A 20994-nucleotide genomic window follows, 5' to 3' on the forward strand; every position below is an offset into this window, starting at 1 on the left:
AAACACTACCATCAGCATCTGAGACACTAGAAAACCAAACATTGTCATCAGCGACTGTAAATGCTAGAAAACCAAACACTGTCATCATTAATCCGAGATGTAATGCCTCTTACCAGCTTCTTGTAAATCCTTTCAGGCATTATCAAATGTAGATATAAGAGCTGTAAACTACAGAGTGACGTTTCGATGGGATAGTGGAGGGGTCAAGGGGCAGGAGGCAGGCCCAGCTTTGAACACATGCAAACATTCTCCAAATTTTATTAAATTGTGACAAAATAATTTTCTTAAGTCAATAAAAAAAAAATACATTGAAATCTTCGTGAATAAATGTGGAAAATGACTAATTTGGTAAATAGCTTAGATAATAGGTATACATCAAGTCCTTGCTTCTCAAAATCAATCAATCTTAGTTACAATAAGACCTTATTTCTGAATGTAAAACTCCCATACTTATTTAATTTTCATTATAAAATATTTTCAGAAACAAAGGTCTGATTACAACAACATTATATAATAATATTATCTATGTATTATTATAATAAGGTAATAAACCTACTATTTAAATCACAGATTAAACAAAACAATTTATCACAAACATTGCTTATATAATCTTATAAAACTGGAGAGGAAAATGATTTAAATGAGGTAGAGCGGTATTAGCTTGCAACATAAATAAACCTCAGGAGTCCCTTCTTCAAAAAGGAAGACCATAAATATAAGATTCATATTTCTAAACGTAATGTCTATCATTAGATAAATGAGTCAAAAGCCCAGCCCCTATTCTTATAAAAGGTCTTCAGCAAATATTGGCAATTGACATTTGAAAGAGCACATATTAATGACAAAAATTTATGGTCAATTTGGTATTTTCTTTTAGAAATGAAGGCCTGATTATACTCAACTTTGTCATATTTCTGTCATTTCAAATCACAGATAAAAGATTATATAAAAAAAATCACAAAATTCATTTATAATATTTCCTTCAAGTGTGATTTTCTAATATGTCTTTTTAGATTCGAACTGGTTATGTAAGTTTCAGTACAAATATCACATTTATAAGGTCTTTCTTTGGTATGTGTTCTCTTGTGAACTGTCAATGTTCCACTTGTAGTAAATGCTCTATTACAAACATCACATCTAAAAGGTTTCTCATCAGAATGAGTGGCAATATGACTAGACAATTCTCCATTAGTGAAAAATGATTTACTACAAACATCACAATCAAATGGTTTATCTTCTGTATGCCGTCTTGAATGAACTTTCATACTCCACAATGACTTAAAGGAATTACTACAAACATTACATTTATAAGGCTTGTCTTCAGAGTGCACTGCAGCATGTTTCTTCAAATTATTTATTTTAACAAAAGATTTGCCACAAATGTCACATAAATGAGGTTTCTCTCCAGTATGAATACGTTGATGACCAGTCAAATCACGATTTGTAAAAAAAGATTTTTCACAAACGTCACATTGAAATGGTTTCACACCAGTGTGTTTCCTCATATGTTGAGTATGATGACACTTTTGAGAAAAAGATTTACTACAAATATCACAAACATAAGGTTTCTCTCCAGTATGTGACCTTATATGTCTGACTAATTCACTGTGAGTACTAAATGCTTTACTACAAACATCACATTCATAAGGTTTCTCTCCAGTATGTATTCTTACATGTAATACCAATTTACTATTTGTACTAAATGATTTATGACAAATCTCACATTTATATGATTTGTCTTTGGGGTGGCTCTTCAAATGTGTCTTGAAAACAATGTTATCGCAAAATGATTCTCCACAAATGTGGCATATATATGTCTTCCCTTCAATATGTGTCTTGATGTGTTTTTCAAAAACATTCTTTCTAATAAAAGATCTATCACATAGTTCACATTTAAAAGGTTTGTCTCCAGTATGAACCATTATATGTCTTCTCAAGTCATTACTTCCAACAAATGATTTATCACAAAAGTCACATTTATAAGGTTTCTCTCCAGTGTGTGTTCTAATATGAATGATAAAGATGCTGTTGGTTACAAATGATTTACTACAAACATCACATTTATAAGGTTTTTCTCCTGTATGTGCCCGCACATGTCTAATCAAATTACCTTTTGTAGTAAATGATTTATCACAGAAACCACATGTGAAAGGTCTCTCCCCAGTATGAGATCTAATATGTTCAGTTAAACATCTGTTGTTGGTAAATGATTTATCACAAACATTACATTTATAAGGACTTTCAACAGTGTGAGTCATCACATGTTTTATCAAGTTCTCACTCTTAATAAATGCTTTACTACAAACACCACAAACGTAAGGTTTATCTACAGTTGGAATATCTTTGTGTTCACCAACATGGACTGATAGTTGAGCATAGGGTAAAACTTTCCCACATAATCCACATGGTACATCAAAACAACTTTCACCAGGTAACATTTTATAACCCTAGATTCCGAAATGTAGTTCATTAAGTAACTCTCGCCACTCTGTTCAATATTTTCATTCAGTTTAATCTTTTTAGAATTCAAACAAAGTGAATGTTTATTCTCCTTTCCTGCATCTTCATTCAACTAATGAAAGAGGGAATAGCAATTCCAAAGTAAGGGTTATTTTGCAATGACAGACTATCTTTTACAATTTCCGAATGACTATGTCTCTATTTATAGGGCTCAACTCATGTCATGACAATTTCCTTACTGCACTATGGTCTAAAACAAAGTCCAAGCAAAATCATTGCTCAATGTCCAAGGGGACACAACTCTTATAAGTTTCAACAGAATTTGTTTGCTTCTTCTTCACTTTTGGCATTCTTCAAACACAAATCCTAAAAATGCAAGAGTGTCTGAAATGAAGATGAACATAAAAACTGTTTATCATCCATACAATCACAACCATTTTGTTCCCACAAAAATGTGTTCCATTATATATTATATTTAAAATGAATTTTTTGTTGTTGTTCAATTTGGCTCTAATACTGCAAATCTCATACAATAAAGTTTATTTGACTCGACAGTGTATAATACTTTTTTGTGAGGTTTATAAATGTTATAGTTGAAATATAGGAGAGATATGTTTCACCTAAAATACCTCTAATATGGTACAATTGAGTAAATACACGCACCAACACAAATCGGGAATTATAAGTTGATTTCGTAACATGCTTCGCCGATCCATGGATCGGGACTTATATGTAAAAATTTTGATAAGAAACTTACAAACTCCTAATGATAATATTGATGGAAAATGAAATTTAAAGATGAATTTGAGGGTTACAACAACAAAAGTTATTTTCTTTGTTACTTACCGCCATGTTGGATTTTCTCTTCCGGTCAAGGACATTTGGCAAAACGCCACCTCGTCAAATCGACCACAATATCACTATTTAGATAGGCTTGTCATTCTTCGCACTTGAGAGTTTCACCATTATCAAAATATAAAATGGTTTTTTGGACAATGTTAATACATCAATTTATATCAAAGAAAACTGGCAAAAATTCAATCCCAATTTATAATTCTCGTCAAAAGAGTTGTTTATCGGGTATCATTTAGTACCATCGAGTTATAAGACGCACCTTGGCATACATACAACAAGACGTCCAAGTTGGCATCTTTTCCTACTCGATGATCTATTTTTACAGATACTGGTTAAATTCGATGGTTTTAGAAAATACTATTAATGAGATTTGAGCTTTCTCAGAAGTAAAGTTTTCTTAATAATTCTTCGGTCAAGGTAAATAGTCAAATCGGACAGGTGTCTAATCGGAAACTTGTCAATCTGGCAAGAGAAGTCAATAATTGAATTATTCTGAGTTATATCTGACAGATAGTCATATCGATCAGATATTGTCAATGACTTGTTGTTAATTACGATTTGAATATGTCAAGGGGGGGGGGGGGGGGGGGGTGCTGATTGCTTGGGTCGATCTTGTTACTGTTACTGTTAGAATAAAACTACAATTGGTTTAACAACGACATCTAGCCAGTGCCGGCGTCTAAGAGATCCTTATCAATAGATGAATTTGAGTGCTACATCCATGACTGAAATACTGCAGTTAACATAAGTTGTTCATACTTTTCTCAATAATAGTATCTTTCGACGACTGAGTTTTGAATGTGGCTATTCAGTTGATCTCAGTTGCCAGTAAATCTAGTCTTGTCGATTCGCTTCTCAGTGTTCTAATTCTAACGTCGTACTAAATAATTCATATAAAGGATTAAATAAAACAAACTACATGTACTAGCTGGTCCGAAAGCTCGAAAGCTACAAATTTGGCCTCTGATAATTAGGTGCCGATAATTGTCAAAAGCAAAGAATGGCTATCAGAAGCCAGGAGACAGCAGCTTTGAGAAAGAGGTAGACCTATCTATTTATCCACTGGTTAAAGAGTCAGTGGCTTAAACGACTTTTTAAATAGTTATAGAGGTTAGGAATAACTCCACAAGTTTCCAACTGACAGAAAAGATTGCCAAAGAGCTATCAGAGGCTGGGAAAGAAAGACTTTGTCCTATCATCACTGAACAATGCTGTATTATGCCGTGAGGTAATTTATGCCAGGTCAGTGAAGTAACCTATTCTTTATTTGCGGATATCCAGACAATTTATTATGCTCTCCGACAGATGTAAACTTTTTTCAAGTCAGTGATGCAAAGCATATTTTAGTATCCACAGCAAGTTTCAGACAAGTATGATATCTATCAAGGAAAAAAGGTAAGCGTTAATGTGTTTCTGAGGCCAATTTATGGTTAAGAAGTTTCGGACTGGCTGACAGTATAATTATGGATTAAGCCATAATGTATTTAGTGAATGGGACGAATTATTATTTATGAATTATCGATTAATTTTGATTGAATTGGTGCTAATTAACCTTGGTTAGAATATCGATCTGTTTGTCATGTACCACATGTCATTGCCACTGATTATAGCTGTTCTTGTGATACATTATAACACTAAGCTTCATTTTCTCTTATAAATAGTTCTTGTCAGTGTCGAATCTGGCGAGTCGGCGTTTCAAAACGGGCATTGCGGCCACATGGAACTACAGTTGTACGCATCTTTCATCATGATTGGACGTTATGATTGCGTCTGTAAAAGTGGTAGACAATGGCCGTTAGGTACGGGAGACAAGGTACGTTTTCCGTAGACGGTGGCCTGTGCCAATGTACGAAGCGAGCGAGAAAGTCGATATACAGATACCAAATACTTAGTGAATTCAAAGGTCGTAAATTTGCAGAAGACAAATGGATAAGAATTTTCGTCTAATTTACTGTATTCTGTGAGCGTTTTTTTTTTCAAAGTGGTATTAATATTACGGGACTTGGACAGGGCAATTTTGCAATGACCATTACCCACAATAGTTAGGTAAACTAGTCGGACTGATAGCCCCTGATATTGTGATTCAAATCGGGCAAACGTTGAGTCTGCAGCATCTGGTCCAAAAATTGGATGAGCTTGTTCCACATCAATGTTTGGGCCACTCGCGATTTAGAAGGTAAGACGACCTGGTATGTTGCAAATGTTGGTAAACTAAATGCATAACAACTTATATTACCTTCCCAGATGAGTTAATCCTTTGAGTGGATTAGAGACTAGGGATTAGTTGTTACTAGGACAGTTGCTATGGGTCGGTATATAGGTGCAGTTATGGTCTTGATATCGGCAAACCACTATTTCGTTTTAGTCACTACAACTATCAGCCTCTTTTGGAAGCGGACGTTAACTTATCATCCATTAACCAACCAACCAACCTTGATATTGGAAAAGTGTTAAAAGCGGCAGTGATTGGATTTTCATCAGAAGAAACAAACTATACATCATGCATTTATTTATATTCGCCACGTTATAGGTAACATACAAATTGTGCTTCAAGGGGTATGAAGCAGATTGTCGGGGAAAACCAGATATCGAAACGACATAGGGCATATCTCTACACAAGGTAAAGGCAACGATATCTTACTAGTTGGGTAAAAAAAAAGATAGCGTCAAGAACAGTGTTAAGGGTCTTACTCGTGGAACAAGTGATAGTTTTTAAGTCTGGACTTAATGAGCGGGTCTGTTCGATAAATTCAGTGATTGAGGTTTGCTAGTATTTTGTATGTGCTTATATTTATAGAACTATAGCACCATGAAATGCTAGGAAACCAAACACTGCCGCCAGCAACTGAAATGTTCGGAAACCAAACACTACCATCAGCTACAAGGGACTTGCCTTCAAAACTCGTTCTTATTTGTTTTCAAATTATCCGACAAATCGCCCACTTTGTATTCAACATTCAAAAAAGTTGTACCATGTATGTGAGCCCCAAGTTGTATAGCCCGACTTTCCAGTTTTGTGTTTCTCACTCCAGACCCTTGTACATTGTAATACAAACCATGCTTTTTGGAAATTGAGGAGTCCACTATTATACAGCCATTACTCCAAATTTATTCATGCTTTGGACAAGATTTGATCAATCAAATTGTTGATTGCTTGTTGACTTTTATTTATATAATGAAAATGGGCACAGGATTCTGAGTTCCAATGCTGCTTGTTACATCTACAATTAAATAAAACAAGCTGCTTTAGAAATGAAAGTGAGGGCAACCAGAGCCTTTTTTTATGTGTATCATTGTTTTGGTTTCCTTTATTATAGAATTTCTGAACCTATATGACGTCATTCTCGCTTAAGCTGTTGATAATCTTTAGGCCCTTATGATAGGTGCCATTAAAAATCAAAATGTGGATTAGTTTCTAGTTGATTAGTAATAAATGAAACTCAGTACACATCTAAAGTTTATTCAAATACAAACTTAACTAGTATGTAACAAATCTGTATGTGACTTCATGTGAGAAGTCAAATGATTTATTAGACTTAATGATTTACCACAAACACCACATTAGCAAGGTTTATCTTCCAATTGACTATCTAAATGAGTGCTAGATGTAAATGATTTACTATGAACATCACTTCCATTAGGTTTCTCTGTACTATGTTCCTTCAGATGATCAGTTAATTTCTCTTTTGTTCTAAACAATTTACAACAGATAGTGCATAGTAAAGGATTTCCTACAGCATGAGCTTTTACATGACTTGTTAGTTCACGCTCGGTTTTCATAGATTTAAAACAAAAATAACATTTTAAACTTTTTCTCCCAATGTGAGTCTTTAAATGAGCCTTCAATTCCATTGCTTGGACAAAAGTTTCATCACAAACATCACATTTATGAGGTTTTAAATGTCCCTTGGCATGTCTTTGACAAAGCCAATTGGTAGTAAATGATTTATCACAATAATCACATTTGTAAGGTCTATCAGTATGCAGTGAGATATGTTTAGCTAGATAAAATTTAGAAGAAATTGACTTGTTGCATATATTGCATCTAAAGGGATCCTCTCCAGTATGAGTTCTTTTATGATTTTCAAGTTGAATTTTCTGGCCAAATTTGTTACCACAAACATCACATGTATGAGGTTTTTCTCCAGTATGAACTCTCATGTGACTAATTAATTTACATTTGGCAATAAATGACTTAGAACAAATACCACAAGCGTACGGTTTCTCTCCAGTGTGTTTCATAACATGTCTTCTGTACGAAGCTCTCCATGAAAATGACTGATCACAAACATCACATTTGTAAGGTTTCTCTCCAGTATGCATCCTCAAATGAGATGTAAATTGATCTTTCTGAGCAAAAGATTTATCACAAACATCACATTTATACATTTTCTCTCCTGACAGCGTTCTCACATGATTAGCTACATGTCTTATTAGCTTATTTGGACTGAAGATTTTCCCACACACTCCACAAGTGGGAATGAGGTAACATTTCTTTGGCATCTCTTTTCTAGTGGATTTTTCACTAGTGTATTATCAATTTTCTGTTGACTGATAAAGCATTGCAGAGTCAGGTTTTCTTTTCAGATCCTACTGGAAATAAGATTGAAAGAATGAAACCAAAATTATAACTATCAATCAAAATATAAAGGATTGCAAGGAGGTAACAATTGGAATGGGGCGAATAAAAAACCTGAATTACTAACAATCCAAACTGCATAACAAACGAAAAACCAATTTCCAAAATAAAAGTTTCGTAGGAAATTGGAAGCAGCTTTGATATATTGAACAGGAAGCTATGGTATCCCTAATATTCATAACAAGTATCACTTATTCAACACCAGTTGAATGCTAAATTCGGTGCAATCGAGTCATTAGTCAAACCTTATCAAAGAGAATATTGACCTCGTAAATGTGCGTTTATTTAACCAGTAGAAAATATTAGGTTCCTATTTCCTTTTTACTAATGATGTGTATTTCATAACTGACTACTACAAACCTTGATCTGATGTAAATTCTAACCATGCATGCTGCAAATTAGGTACCAGGCTTCGCCTTTGTTCGATCAGAATCATTTCTTAATTAAGGTCATGGCCGCCGGTCAATTCGCCTCTTGGTCAAATCGCCCACATAATAATCGTTTTATGTCAGAGGTATATTGAAAGTACATGTACAACAAGATGTCTCTGCCAAGTTGCTACAGAATGATTAGAGAGAGTAAAGAGGTTGGCTAGGTCATCCATTTCTACCAATCCGCTATCCCATTTGATGATTGTAGGTCTGTGATTCTAGTAGAACTTGACCAACTATGAAACCACTATCTCAAAAAACCATTTAAGATCCCTATATATATGACAGATGTGAGCATATAAAAATGCCCCCTTCCTCCCCCCCAAAAAGGCAATATCATATTATAATATCATTACTTTATTGGTAGACAAATTTATGGATTTGTATATTTCCAGGGAAAAAAAAAAAAATTATTTCCACCCATGCTAAAGAAATAGCATTAATTTTCAATAACTACAGCATTTTTGTCTATGTGTACCTTTATATGTATAGTCAACTGTTTTATTATACTAAATGATTTACCACAAACACCACAAGTAGAAAGTTTCTCTTCAGATTGAAGTATAGAATGATCCATGGCTAAAGTAAGTGGTTTACTGATAAAGCTGCGTTTATTAAACTGATCAGAAATATGAATCCTCACATGGTTTTTTAAATCAGGGTTTCGTTTGAATGATTTACTACAAACATCACATTTATAAGGTGTATCACAAGTATGTTTAGTCCTATGTCTTTCCAATTGAACACTTTCATAAAAAGATTTATTACAAACATCACATTTGAAATTTTTCACATCAGTATGTGTTCTTTTATGTGTATTTAAAGTGCTCTGTTGAGCAAATGATTTACTACAAACATCACATTTATAAGGTTTTTCTCCTGTATGTGTTCTCATATGAACTATCAAATCATTGTTATTAATAAAAGATTTATTACAAACACCGCATTTGTAAGGTCTGTCTCGTGTATGTGTCATTAGATGACTCCTCAAATCATGGATTGTAATAAATAATTTATCACAAACATCACAATTATACACTTTATCAACGGAATGGGTTCTCATATGAATAGTGAAATGAGATTTTGAAATACACAATTCACTACAAACATCACATTTATAAGATTTCTCACCAGTATGCCTGGTCATGTGGCTTTTCAAATGACTTCTTTCATAAAATGTTTTATCACAAATATGGCAAATGAAACGTTTTTCTCCAGTATGTATTCTCTGATGCCTTGTTAAATGACTTCTTTCATAAAAAGATTTACTACAAACATCACAGGTTAAACGTTTCTCTCCAGCATGTATTCTTTTATGAGCATTAAGATTACCATTTTCGGCAAAAGATTTATCACAGAGATCACATTTAAAGGGTTTCTCTCCAGTGTGTGTTCGGGCATGTGTAGTTAACCTATCTTTAAACATAAATGATTTACTACAAACATCACACGTATATTGTATGTTTGGTTTTTCTCCAGTATGTATCATAGTATGTCTACTCAAATTACCTTTAGTTGTAAATAATTTACCACAAACATCGCATGGAAAAATTTTCTCTTTCATACTGACATTATGTTTTTTGTCGTGAGATTTATAATATCGTTTGAGACTAAATGATTTATCACTAACATCACATGTATGCTGTTTATCTTCTGTAAGATTGTTAATATGGTTAACAATATGTCTAAATAACTGATTAGAAATAAATATTTATCCACAAACTCCACATGGGGCATTGAAAAAAATTTTATTTGGCATCATTTTCATGCAGACTTCTTACTCTTCTGTGGCATCATTTTAACACAAGTTTACTCTAGTGTACAATCAAGTCCATAGCTATTTTATTACTGAAAAATTTGATCAGTCGGACTCCTGTTTCATTTTATCAGTAGGGGTCTATCATGAAGTATTGGTTCATAACCTAATCGAGACATTCGGTTTCATCCATTGCAAATTGACGCCATTTTATGAGTCTTCGGTCAAGGTCATTGGACAAATCGCCCATTTGTCAAATCGACCATGGAAAAGGAATTAAATTCAATCTTTCTTTCCTACATTCAATGGGGAATGTGTCTGTGCTTTAAATCTATTTGGTGATACAAGAACAGTGGCTTTCCTAGCCTAGGTATAAGTTGGAAGTTGGTAATTGTGAAGATTCCTGTAGGAAAGCAAGCAAGTTTCTAATGCAATGAAAGTCATTTGAAAGAACAACAACAGTTATTATGAAATCTTTTCTATTTTATAGTCTATTAGGTTTGCTTTGGCCTCTGGTAACAAAACAATATCTCAAGGACGAAATATATAAGCAAAAAAAAAAACAAAACCACAAAGTCACAAGTTTTTAATTGTTTCTGAAATTCAGAGTGTTTCACTAAACGAGGATATATATCTTCCACATTAGATAGCATTAGTATTTGTCAGATTTCTGAAAAATTTAACAAAATAACTCCCTTTGCCATTCCATTTACATAACGTTTACTTACTTAAATTTTGTAAAATGTTTGAAACCCAATCGGAAACAGTAGTTTAAATGCAATGTCTGAACACAACATGCATGAATAGTAAAATAAGTTTTTTTCTATGAAACTTTTTCTTCACTATGTATCTTGCTATGCTTCATAACATAACCTTTGGAGGAAAATGATTTATCACAAACATCACATTTATAAGGTCTTTCTCCAGTATGTGTTCTAAGATGCCTGGTCAACTCAGTCTTTGTAACAAATGCTTTACTACAAACACCACATATATAAGGTCTCTCTCCTGTATGTTTCTTCAGATGTGAATTAAAATCACTGTTTGTCACAAATGTTTTACTACAAACATCACATTTATAAGGTCTTTCTCCAGTATGTTTCCTCAAATGTACCTTAACTTGACACTTCTGAATAAATGATTTATCACAAACACCACATTTATAAGGTTTCTCACCAAGATGAGACCATTTATGTGTTGATAATTCACAGCTTGTAGCAAATGATTTACTACAAACATCACATTCGTAAGGTTTTTCTCCTGTATGTGTTCTTATGTGTAACGTTAAATTGGTTTTCATAGCAAACAGTTTCCCACACAAATCACATTGATATGGTTTCACTCCACTGTGGAGCCGTTTATGTGAAGTCAAATCACTGTTCGAATAGTAGGACTTATTACAAACATCACATTTGAAAGGTTTCTCTCCAGTATGTGTTCTGTTATGAACGGTTAAATCACTATTTGTAATAAATGATTTACAACAAATGTCACATTTATAAGGCTTCTCTCCAGTATGTGTCATCATATGTCGTGGAATGTGACTTTTTCTAGTAAAAGACTTACTACAAATTCGACATTTGTAACTATTTTCATCCACGTGTGTTTTCATATGCCTGGTCAGTCCATTAACTGTAAGACATGATTTACTACAAAATTCACATTTAAATGGTTTGTCTCCTACATGAGTTCGAGTGTGTACCACAAATTCATTATTTGTAGTAAAGAATGTATCACAAACATCACATTTATAAGGTTTCTCTCCAGTATGTGTTCTAATATGTCTAGTCAAATTACTATTTGTAGCAAAGAATTTATCACACACAACGCAACTATAAGATTTCTCTTCCTGATTTCTTTTCATAATATGTTTAGTAACGTGCGTGTGCAGTTCATTTTTATAACAGACTTTTCCACAAACTCCACAAGGTAATGTGGCAAGATGATTAACCATGGAATAACTGTCACTCTGAATCGACCACATTCTGGAACGTTACATAATGACCAACGTTCTAAAATTAGAGAGGACATGATTGAAATGTACAAAATCCTGAACCATAAATATGATAAGGACACCACAACATTCTAGCTATGGAAAGATGTGACATCTAGAACAGGTGTACGAGAGAACAGCTTGCAGATATATCCACAGAGAGCTATAACAGAACTACTATGAAGGTAGTTCTTGTAAATAAATAGACTTTCTGACAATATTTTTGTTGACGAATTGAATGGCAACAATTTGAAGACAAGATACCTGGTTATCAATACAAAACCATTCAAGAAGTTGTCTAGAAAAGGATTGTTTATTGTTATATTAAAGCACAGGCATAGCCATAGGACCTTGTATATGGCGAAATCGGGCAAATAGACGCACCAGTCAGCAGTGCAGCAATGAAACCCAATGTAAAGGGCTCACTGTCATATGTACTTAAGCTTCACACCGTGTCCTTTGGAATCTTGTAACATGCTAAAACTTGCAGGAACAAATTCAGATCACAAATTCTGAAATTTAGCCATTTAGGCCATTTTCGTCTTACCTCCCCAGTCATTGGCCCATAGGTGATTCCTAAAGACGTCATGGGGATTTCTTTTTCGGTGAAAATAAATCAGTTTATTTCCGGTGGCGATTTGACTAATGACCTTGACATTACATCAATCTTAATTCTGGCAAAAAATTCCCCTTTACAAGCTTTCTAAAATGTTTCTTTACTTAAGAGCTAAGAATGCTATCAGATAATTTTCAAACTACAATAGTCTTTAAGTATGGCTACAGGAAAGTAGCTAATTGCGACGGGAACTAGAAATATCGATTGCAGGTAGCGTTGAATTTTTTTTTTTACTTTTTGGAAGGGTGTGCCTAATTACTCAATTTCACCAGAGTTAAGTAAACATTCAGTGATTTATACGGATTTTACGAGGTTTTTAAGCTTTTTATTTGTACGCTTTTCACCATTCAAACTTTCATTAAGACGTCTAAGGCTCTTGAAACTCAACTAAAACTAACCATTTAAACATGTAAATTGCATCAATTGGCCTATAGCAAATGCTTAAACTGATAGAAGGGCCTTGACTCATTTTACATTAAAAGATAATGCATCATTGATGCTTTTCTATTTCAGTCAACGATGACATGACATGAGTATACAGCTCTCTAATGATAAAGTTTTGAATGACATAAATGATCACTGGAGTTATCTAACCTGCAGAATTGAATTAAGAGTTACCAAATGAGATTATGATATGTTGCCCAGTTCGATTCATTCTCAAGGTGGAGTTTGGGGACAAAACCTTCCATTCAATCAACAGCTGGAACATATTTGTGATCCCAGAAAGGCAGAGAAAGCTCTAAAACTTGATGATTGTAATAAGTCATTTATGGAACCTGCTACAGTTATCAAGCCGAACTGGTCTATAATAGATAGACCATACAGTTGTGATGTTTGTAGTAAATCATTTTCTAAGAAGTGTCATCTGACTAGACATTTTAAAACACATACTGGAGAGAAACCTTATAAATGTGATGTTTGTATTAAATTATTTACTACGAACTCTCAATTGGCCAGTCACATGAGAACACATACTGGAGAAAAACCTTTTGAATGTGGCATTTGTAGCAGATTTTTCACTACAAAGGCACAGTTAACTGGTCATATCCGAACTCATACTGGAGAGAGACCGTTTGGTTGTGATGTTTGTGATAAGTCATACACTACAAGCAGTGCTCTTACTCAGCATATAAGAACTCATTCTGGAGAGAAACCTTACAAATGTGATGATTGTATGAAATTCTATAGCACACGAAATGCTTTAACGAAACATTTACGCACACATAATGGAGAAAAACCTTTCAAATGTGGCATTTGTGATAAATCATTTACTACAAATTTTGTGTTAACTAATCATGTGAAAAAACATTTAGGAGACAAACCATTTCAATGTAATGTTTGTGATAAATCCTTTACAACTAATAGTGATTTAACTAGTCATAATAGAACACATGGAGAAAAGCCTTATAAATGTGGAATCTGTTTGAAATCATTTGTTACTAGAATGGATTTGACTAGACACATTAGAACTCATACTGGAGAGAAACCCTATACATGTGTTTATTGTAGTAAATCTTTTAACAGAAACAGTAATTTAACAAAACACATTAGAATACATACAGGAGAGAAACCTAAAACAAATAATGTATTAAGTAACTCCTTTACTACGAGCGACTCCTTAAAAATGCGCTTTATGCCAAAAACTAAGGAGAAAGATTGCACATGTGGTGTTTGTGGGAAATCATTTATGACATTTAAACAGTTGATTTCACATATAGGAACACATACATCTTTATATCTAGCAATATAGTACAATGTAATACAATTTGATACATATAAGAAGGACATTTAGAAGCTGAGAGCAAATATGACAAAAAAAATCAAGGGAATATATTATGGAATAAGACACTTCTTACCTTATGTACTTTGTTATTAAGAAGTGTGTTATACCATAATATATTCCCTTGTTGTTTTTTTTTTTTTTAGATATTGTATATTTTGAATATGATAAACTATTTATAAATAAAGAACTACTTTTGGGTAAAATTTTATTTCTTCTACCTACGTACCAGTGGCAGCTCCAAATTTTTGTGGAAATATGCATTGTTTCGTTTTAAAATTGATAATTGCATAAAAAATAGGATTTTGATATTCATTTTTTTTCACCAGACGACCCCATTGACCTCCCTCCTAGAATGCATTCTAAAAATAATTTAGCAGTGCTCTCCAACATTACACCCTCCCCTCCATTCCGTAAGTCCGTCCATAAGCAGACTTAATCATAGATGAGGTAGACATCTTAGATTATTCAGGACAAAAATGAACAAGAAGTGAACAGATCAGAATGCTTGATGTCAGACAGCAGAGAGCTGGTGATCACTGCTTTTATGGGGCCTAGGGAAAGCTCGGTCATTAGTGACTGATGATTATGGTTTATATTTCAAGTTCAAAACACAAATTTAATTTCTGCATTCGATGGTCGAAATGGTGTTAAGGACAGAATGTCCATCGAAATGGGCGATTTGACTAATGACCTTGACCGGAAGTGTCAATAAAACATGGCGGAAAATAAGTTTATCAGGAAGAGAACAAAGATAAAACACCGAATTTTCTCAATGAAAATAAAATATTTTCAAAAACTTAAAGCGAAATTTCTATATATGAGTCTATTATAAATCTTTTGGAAGTCATTTAAAGGTACAGGAGAGTCGTCTGAGAGGATAAAAGCTACGCCAAACTTACGATTTTTTTTTTATTGGGTGCGTCTAAATACTCAATTCAACACACTAGTAAGTAGTTTACTTCATGTTAAATCTACTTTGCAGCTTAATGGTTCAACTTGTACCTTTGAGGACTGTGCTGTATGTCATTGTTGATTTAAGAAAAGTTCTTGTCCAAACTGCTAAAAAATCTGTTATCTAAAACAACAGTTTGGCAATACATTGATAGATGCTAATGAATATTTCTTTATGATGTGACATAATGATTTTGCTGGAATTGTTCACATACTCAGTGATTGTATATGTTCATTTTCTTTCAGAAATTGTTTGATTTATTAGAAATACTAGTAAAAAACAAACTTAGAATACCTAATGAAATTCAGAACTAGAGATTTTAAGCTTAAAGCACAGAGACATGGTAAACTGGAAAGAAAGGATTTAGATGAGGTACAAAATGGCAGCTTCAAACAATCTACAAGAGGGAAACAGCCTTTGAAAAGGAATTTTAGCAGTAGTTTTGAATCATTAAACATAAAATGCCCAAGATCTGTTATTCTGCTCCACCATGTGCCATTTGTGGTAAAATTGTGGCCAGTTCTCGGCTGCAAAATCATGTTCTGCAGCATAAAAGGAAATTTCCATGTGGAATTTGTGGAAAAATGCTCCATAATTATCAGATGTACAGTCATCTTGCTACACATCAAACTAAAACCAGGAAACATAGATGTGAAGTTTGTAGTAAAAAATTTATCACAAAAACTGCTTTGACTGTACATAATAAGGTACATTATGATGAAAAACCTTTGGCATGTGATGTTTGTAGTAAGTCATTTTCTTCCAGTAGTAATTTAACGAGACATATGAGGATACATGCTAAGATTGATCTTCCCTTTAAATGTGATTTTTGTAGTAAAAGTTATTATACAAACAGTGAATTAATAAGTCATATGAGGACACATACTGGAGAGAAACCTTTTCACTGTGATTTGTGTAGTAAATCTTTTAGTAGAAAACAAGATTTAAAGTCACACAGGCGAACACATACTGGAGTAAAACCATATCAATGTGATATTTGCTTCAAATCATTTTCCAGAAGACAGCAGGTAACTGAGCATACTTTGACCCATACTAGAGAGAAACCCTTCAAATGTGATGTTTGTGGTAAAGCATTTACCTCCAAGAAGAATCGTTTAAGGCATTCAAAAATACACACTGGGCACAAATTTTACCAATGTGAATTATGCAATAATTCTTTTGACTATAAGATTCACCTAACAGACCACTTAACATGTCATGAAGCTGAAAAAATGCACAAATGTGATGTTTGTAAAAAATATTTTACTACAAGCCTTGAATTATTGAAACACCTGAAAAGTCATGGCAAAGAGGGAGTTAATATTCATAAAATGTTGCCAAGTAAAAGCCAGTTGTTTCCCCCTTGTGGTGTGTGTGGAAAAATCTTTCCTAAAAGTGAACTTGCTGCACATGTAGAAACACATTTCAAAGGGAAAAAAAAGGAAAGTAAATTTGCTGGTGACAAAGTTTTATCTCAGACTGGAGAGAAACCTTTCAAGTGTATGTATTGTGGAACTTCATGTAAAACCATGCGATATTTAAAAGCCCATCTACAACGACACGCAGTAAACAAACCTTTTAAATGTGATGTTTGTGATAGATCTTTTGTTAAAAACAGTGAACTGAAAAGACACTTGAGATCTCATACTGGAGGAAAACCTTTTAAATGTGATGAATGCAATAAATCATTTACAACATTACATTATCTAAACTGTCATATTGCAACACATTCATCAGGACAGAGATCAAATAGACCCTTATATTGTGATATTTGTAATGAAACGTTTGTTAAAGAGAAAGATTTTGAAAGACATTGCTGGACACATTCACTGAACTTGGCTGTAAATAATTTACTACAAACTGGTTTTAATAAGATACATCAGGAGAAATAGAAGAGAGAAACAAGTATTCCCAAATTACTAATTGTCATTCCAGTGATGATTGATTTCTTAACTCCTTTTCTTAGCTCCCCCTGGTTTGTTAGGTCACAAGAAATTCAACTAGGGCTGAAAGAGCTTTTCTAAAAATGTATTTGTATCAATTTGTACCATTCTAATTTTCAATCAGACATATGTGGCTCTTGAAATCCTACTAAGAGTAAGCTTGTTATGTCAGGAACCACAGATGTCTGACTGAAATGAAATGGTGCAAATTGATGCTATCAGTGTCCCCATTACACACAATTTTTTTAGAAAAACTCTTTCAACCCTAGTTGAATAACTTGCCACCTAGCAAACCAGGGGGAAGCTGGCAGGGGGGAAACCAGTTGTAAACCAATACAATACACATATTTAATTTAATAAACAAAATCACAAGTTATCATAACAATTAAATATCTCAGGTTTAAATTTTATATTTTACCATATTCTACTGTATATTGTCAATTGTGAATAAATCACTCTGCTGTCTTATTTTGTCTGATATGTGTACTTATAATCTCGTTATTTTGTGTCTGCTTAGCTAGCTTACTGGACATCACCGGTCATCCAGCCATGGTGGATTATTTAAGATCCAAATAAATAATGTCATAAATTGTATATAGCCAGAGCAATGCTTCTGAGAAATTGCTGGTCTGGAGTGTTCCTTCTTAAAGGTACAATTGAGCCATTTTTTTGACCAATCATACCAAATAGTACCAGTATTCACAGCTCACCTTTGAAATTTCATTATTCAAATCCATGTGTGTCCAGAATTACTCGTGATTGATATATATAGAAATAGGAAAAGAAATTACTAGGATATTTTTGAAAAATTTAGTGATTTTCAAACATTTCTAGTACTTTTGAAAACTATTTACATATATTCAAGACTCAAATCAACCCTTGAAATGGCGCACCTCTTCCTTTAATGGGATTATAAAGAGGATTTCTTTACTTATATGTCAGATACATCTGATTCTTTTTTTAACTACTAAAAATTTATTAACAGCTTCTGGTAACTAAACTAAAGGGACATCATAAATTACCTAGTTTTAGTGGAATTGCAAGACCCACAGACATCTGAGTCAATGATACACAGTCATAAACAATGTAAAAAACCTCTCCCTTGGTGTCTTAATGAATTGATCTTGAAGATATAACAATTTCAACCTTTGAGCATTATTGCCTTATAACATATTCTCCAAGAATGAATTTATGTACATACTCTAGAAAGTGTTGGTTGAAGAGGATTCTCTCGGTCATAGATTGATCACTGAATTAACATAATATATCGATAGATTAGGTTCAAATTCCTTCAAAACAAGACAAAATTTGGGATTCTACACCAAACCTTCGATGATCGACTTGCAAATATGGACAGATTGTCAATAAAAGTGGACGATTTGTCTAATGACCTTGACCGGAAATGTAAATAGAACATGGCGAATAATGGAAAGAGAACAAAGATGAAACGCTGAATTTCAAATTTCTTAATGAAATTGTACCATTTTGTAATGCCCCGAGCTCGCGTTTTAGTGTTTGATGATATCCTGAATCATTAGGAATTCATCATAAGATACTCCGGAATCACAGAGAATGACAGAAACAAGTTTATATCAGCTTTTTATTTGGTGCGTCTAATCACTCAATAATACTCAGTTCAACACACTCAAGTGCTGAAATAGATGATGTACTTACTTATTGTATATGTTGATTTTTTTTTGCAGAGATTTATGAAAATTCGGAGATAGAAAAATTTAAGAAAGAGAGGTGAAAAATTTGTCGCCATTCAGACAGGAATAGTGAACAGAGTTTTTCCAATTCTGAAATAAAGATCTTAGTGAAAACAGCACTATCAAAGGGTTCAATCTATGAGAGGAATAGCCTGATGAGTTCAAAAAACTCATTAAGGAATGTTTGAAATGAAGTAATAACACAAGTTTGGAATCAATTATCTTAAAATGCCTAAGGTCTGTTATTCCGCTCAACCATGTGGCATTTGTGGCAAAATCGTGCCCTACTCTCTCCTTATCAAGCATGTTTTAAAACACAAAATGAAATTTACATGTGGTGTTTGTGGCAAAATGTTTCCCAGCTACCAACTATACAGTCATCTTGCTACACATCAAGCACCTAGAAAAAAGAAACCTTATAGATGTGATGTTTGTTGTAAAAAATTTGCTTCAAAGACTGGTTTGACCATACATATCCGTATACATTATGATGAAAAACCTTTGGCATGTGATGTTTGTAGTAAGTCATTTTCTTCCAGTAGTAATTTAACGAGACATATGAGGATACACGCTAAGATTGATCTTCCCTTTAAATGTGATGTTTGTAGTAAAGGATATTACACCAATAGTGAATTAATAAGTCATGTGAGGACACATACTGGAGAGAAACCTTTTCACTGTGATTTGTGTAGTAAATCTTTTAGTAGAAAACAACAGTTAAATTCTCATATCCAAACACATACTGGCATAAAACCATATCAATGTGATATTTGCTTTAAATCATTTTGTAGAAGGCAGCAGTTGACTAAGCATGTTATGAACCATTCTGGAGAGAAACCCTTCAAATGTGATGTTTGTAATAAAGCTTTTGTCTCAAGGCTAAATTGTTTGAAACATTCAAAAATACACACCGGACGTAAACTATATCAATGTGAATTCTGCAGTAATTCATTTGACTCCAAGATTCATCTAAAAGATCACTTAACATGCCATGAAGCTGAAAAAATGCACAAATGTGATGTTTGTAAAAAATCTTTTACTACAAGCCTTGAATTATTGAAACACCTGAAAAGTCATGGCAAAGAGGGAGTCAATATTCATAAAATGTTACCAAGTAAAAGCCAGTTGTTTCCCCCTTGTGGTGTGTGTGGAAAAATCTTTCCTAAAACTGAACTTGCTGCACACGTAGAAACACATTTCAGATTGAAACTTTTCAATTGTGAAATTTGTGAGAGCACATTTGCTGGTCACAAGGCTTTATATCAGCATTTAAAAACACATACTGGAGAGAAACCTTTCAAATGTAGATATTGTAGTACTTCGTGTAAAACCATGCGTTACTTAAAAACCCATTTACTGCGTCATGCAGTAGACAAACCTTATAAATGTGATGTTTGTGATAGATCTTTTGTTAAAAACAGTGAACTGAAAAGACACTTGAGATCTCATACTGGAGAAAAACCTTTTAAATGTAATGAATGTAATAAATCATTTACAACATTACATTATCTAAACTGTCATATTGCAACACATTCATCAGGACAGAGATCAAATAGACCCTTATATTGTGATATTTGTAATGAAACGTTTGTTAAAGAGAAAGATTTTGAAAGACATTGCAGAACACATTCACTGACTCTTGCTGTCAATCATTTATTACAAGCTGGTTTTAATAAGATACATCAGGAGAAATAGGGAGTGGCTCCTGTATTCAATTATCACTGATTTTTACTAAAAGAATATCCGAGGCGGAAGTAAATAGTGTGTCAGTCATCATTTGACTGTTGACACCACTCATTCTCCAATGAACTCTTCCATGCATGTGCTTTTCCTTTTAATATGATACAGAGTTCAGAA

General features: G+C 33.5%; 4 protein-coding genes across 4 annotated transcripts; 3 read left to right on the plus strand and 1 right to left on the minus strand.

Moving 5' to 3' along the window:
- Window positions 1–968: 968 nt before the first annotated feature.
- On the minus strand, window positions 969–11666 carry LOTGIDRAFT_177976 (hypothetical protein; the record flags this gene model as incomplete). Its single annotated transcript, XM_009050491.1, has 3 exons — window positions 969–2172; window positions 10167–10170; window positions 11015–11666. The coding sequence occupies 3 exons, from the start codon at window positions 11664–11666 to the stop codon at window positions 969–971; spliced, it is 1860 nt and encodes a 619-aa protein (XP_009048739.1).
- Window positions 11667–13384: 1718 nt separating this feature from the next.
- Window positions 13385–14500, plus strand: LOTGIDRAFT_157902 (hypothetical protein; the record flags this gene model as incomplete). The annotated part of the gene is made up of 1 exon (XM_009050492.1): window positions 13385–14500. One exon carries the CDS (start codon window positions 13385–13387, stop codon window positions 14498–14500), a length of 1116 nt encoding a protein of 371 aa, XP_009048740.1.
- A 1446-nt stretch (window positions 14501–15946) lies between these two features.
- LOTGIDRAFT_157903 (hypothetical protein) lies at window positions 15947–17377 on the plus strand (the record flags this gene model as incomplete). The annotated part of the gene is made up of 1 exon (XM_009050493.1): window positions 15947–17377. One exon carries the CDS (start codon window positions 15947–15949, stop codon window positions 17375–17377), a length of 1431 nt encoding a protein of 476 aa, XP_009048741.1.
- A 1988-nt stretch (window positions 17378–19365) lies between these two features.
- On the plus strand, window positions 19366–20832 carry LOTGIDRAFT_157904 (hypothetical protein; the record flags this gene model as incomplete). The annotated part of the gene is made up of 1 exon (XM_009050494.1): window positions 19366–20832. One exon carries the CDS (start codon window positions 19366–19368, stop codon window positions 20830–20832), a length of 1467 nt encoding a protein of 488 aa, XP_009048742.1.
- Between the last annotated feature and the right edge of the window lie 162 nt (window positions 20833–20994).

This window comes from Lottia gigantea (assembly GCF_000327385.1).
Source record: "Lottia gigantea unplaced genomic scaffold LOTGIsca_15, whole genome shotgun sequence".
NCBI lineage: Eukaryota > Metazoa > Mollusca > Gastropoda > Lottiidae > Lottia > Lottia gigantea.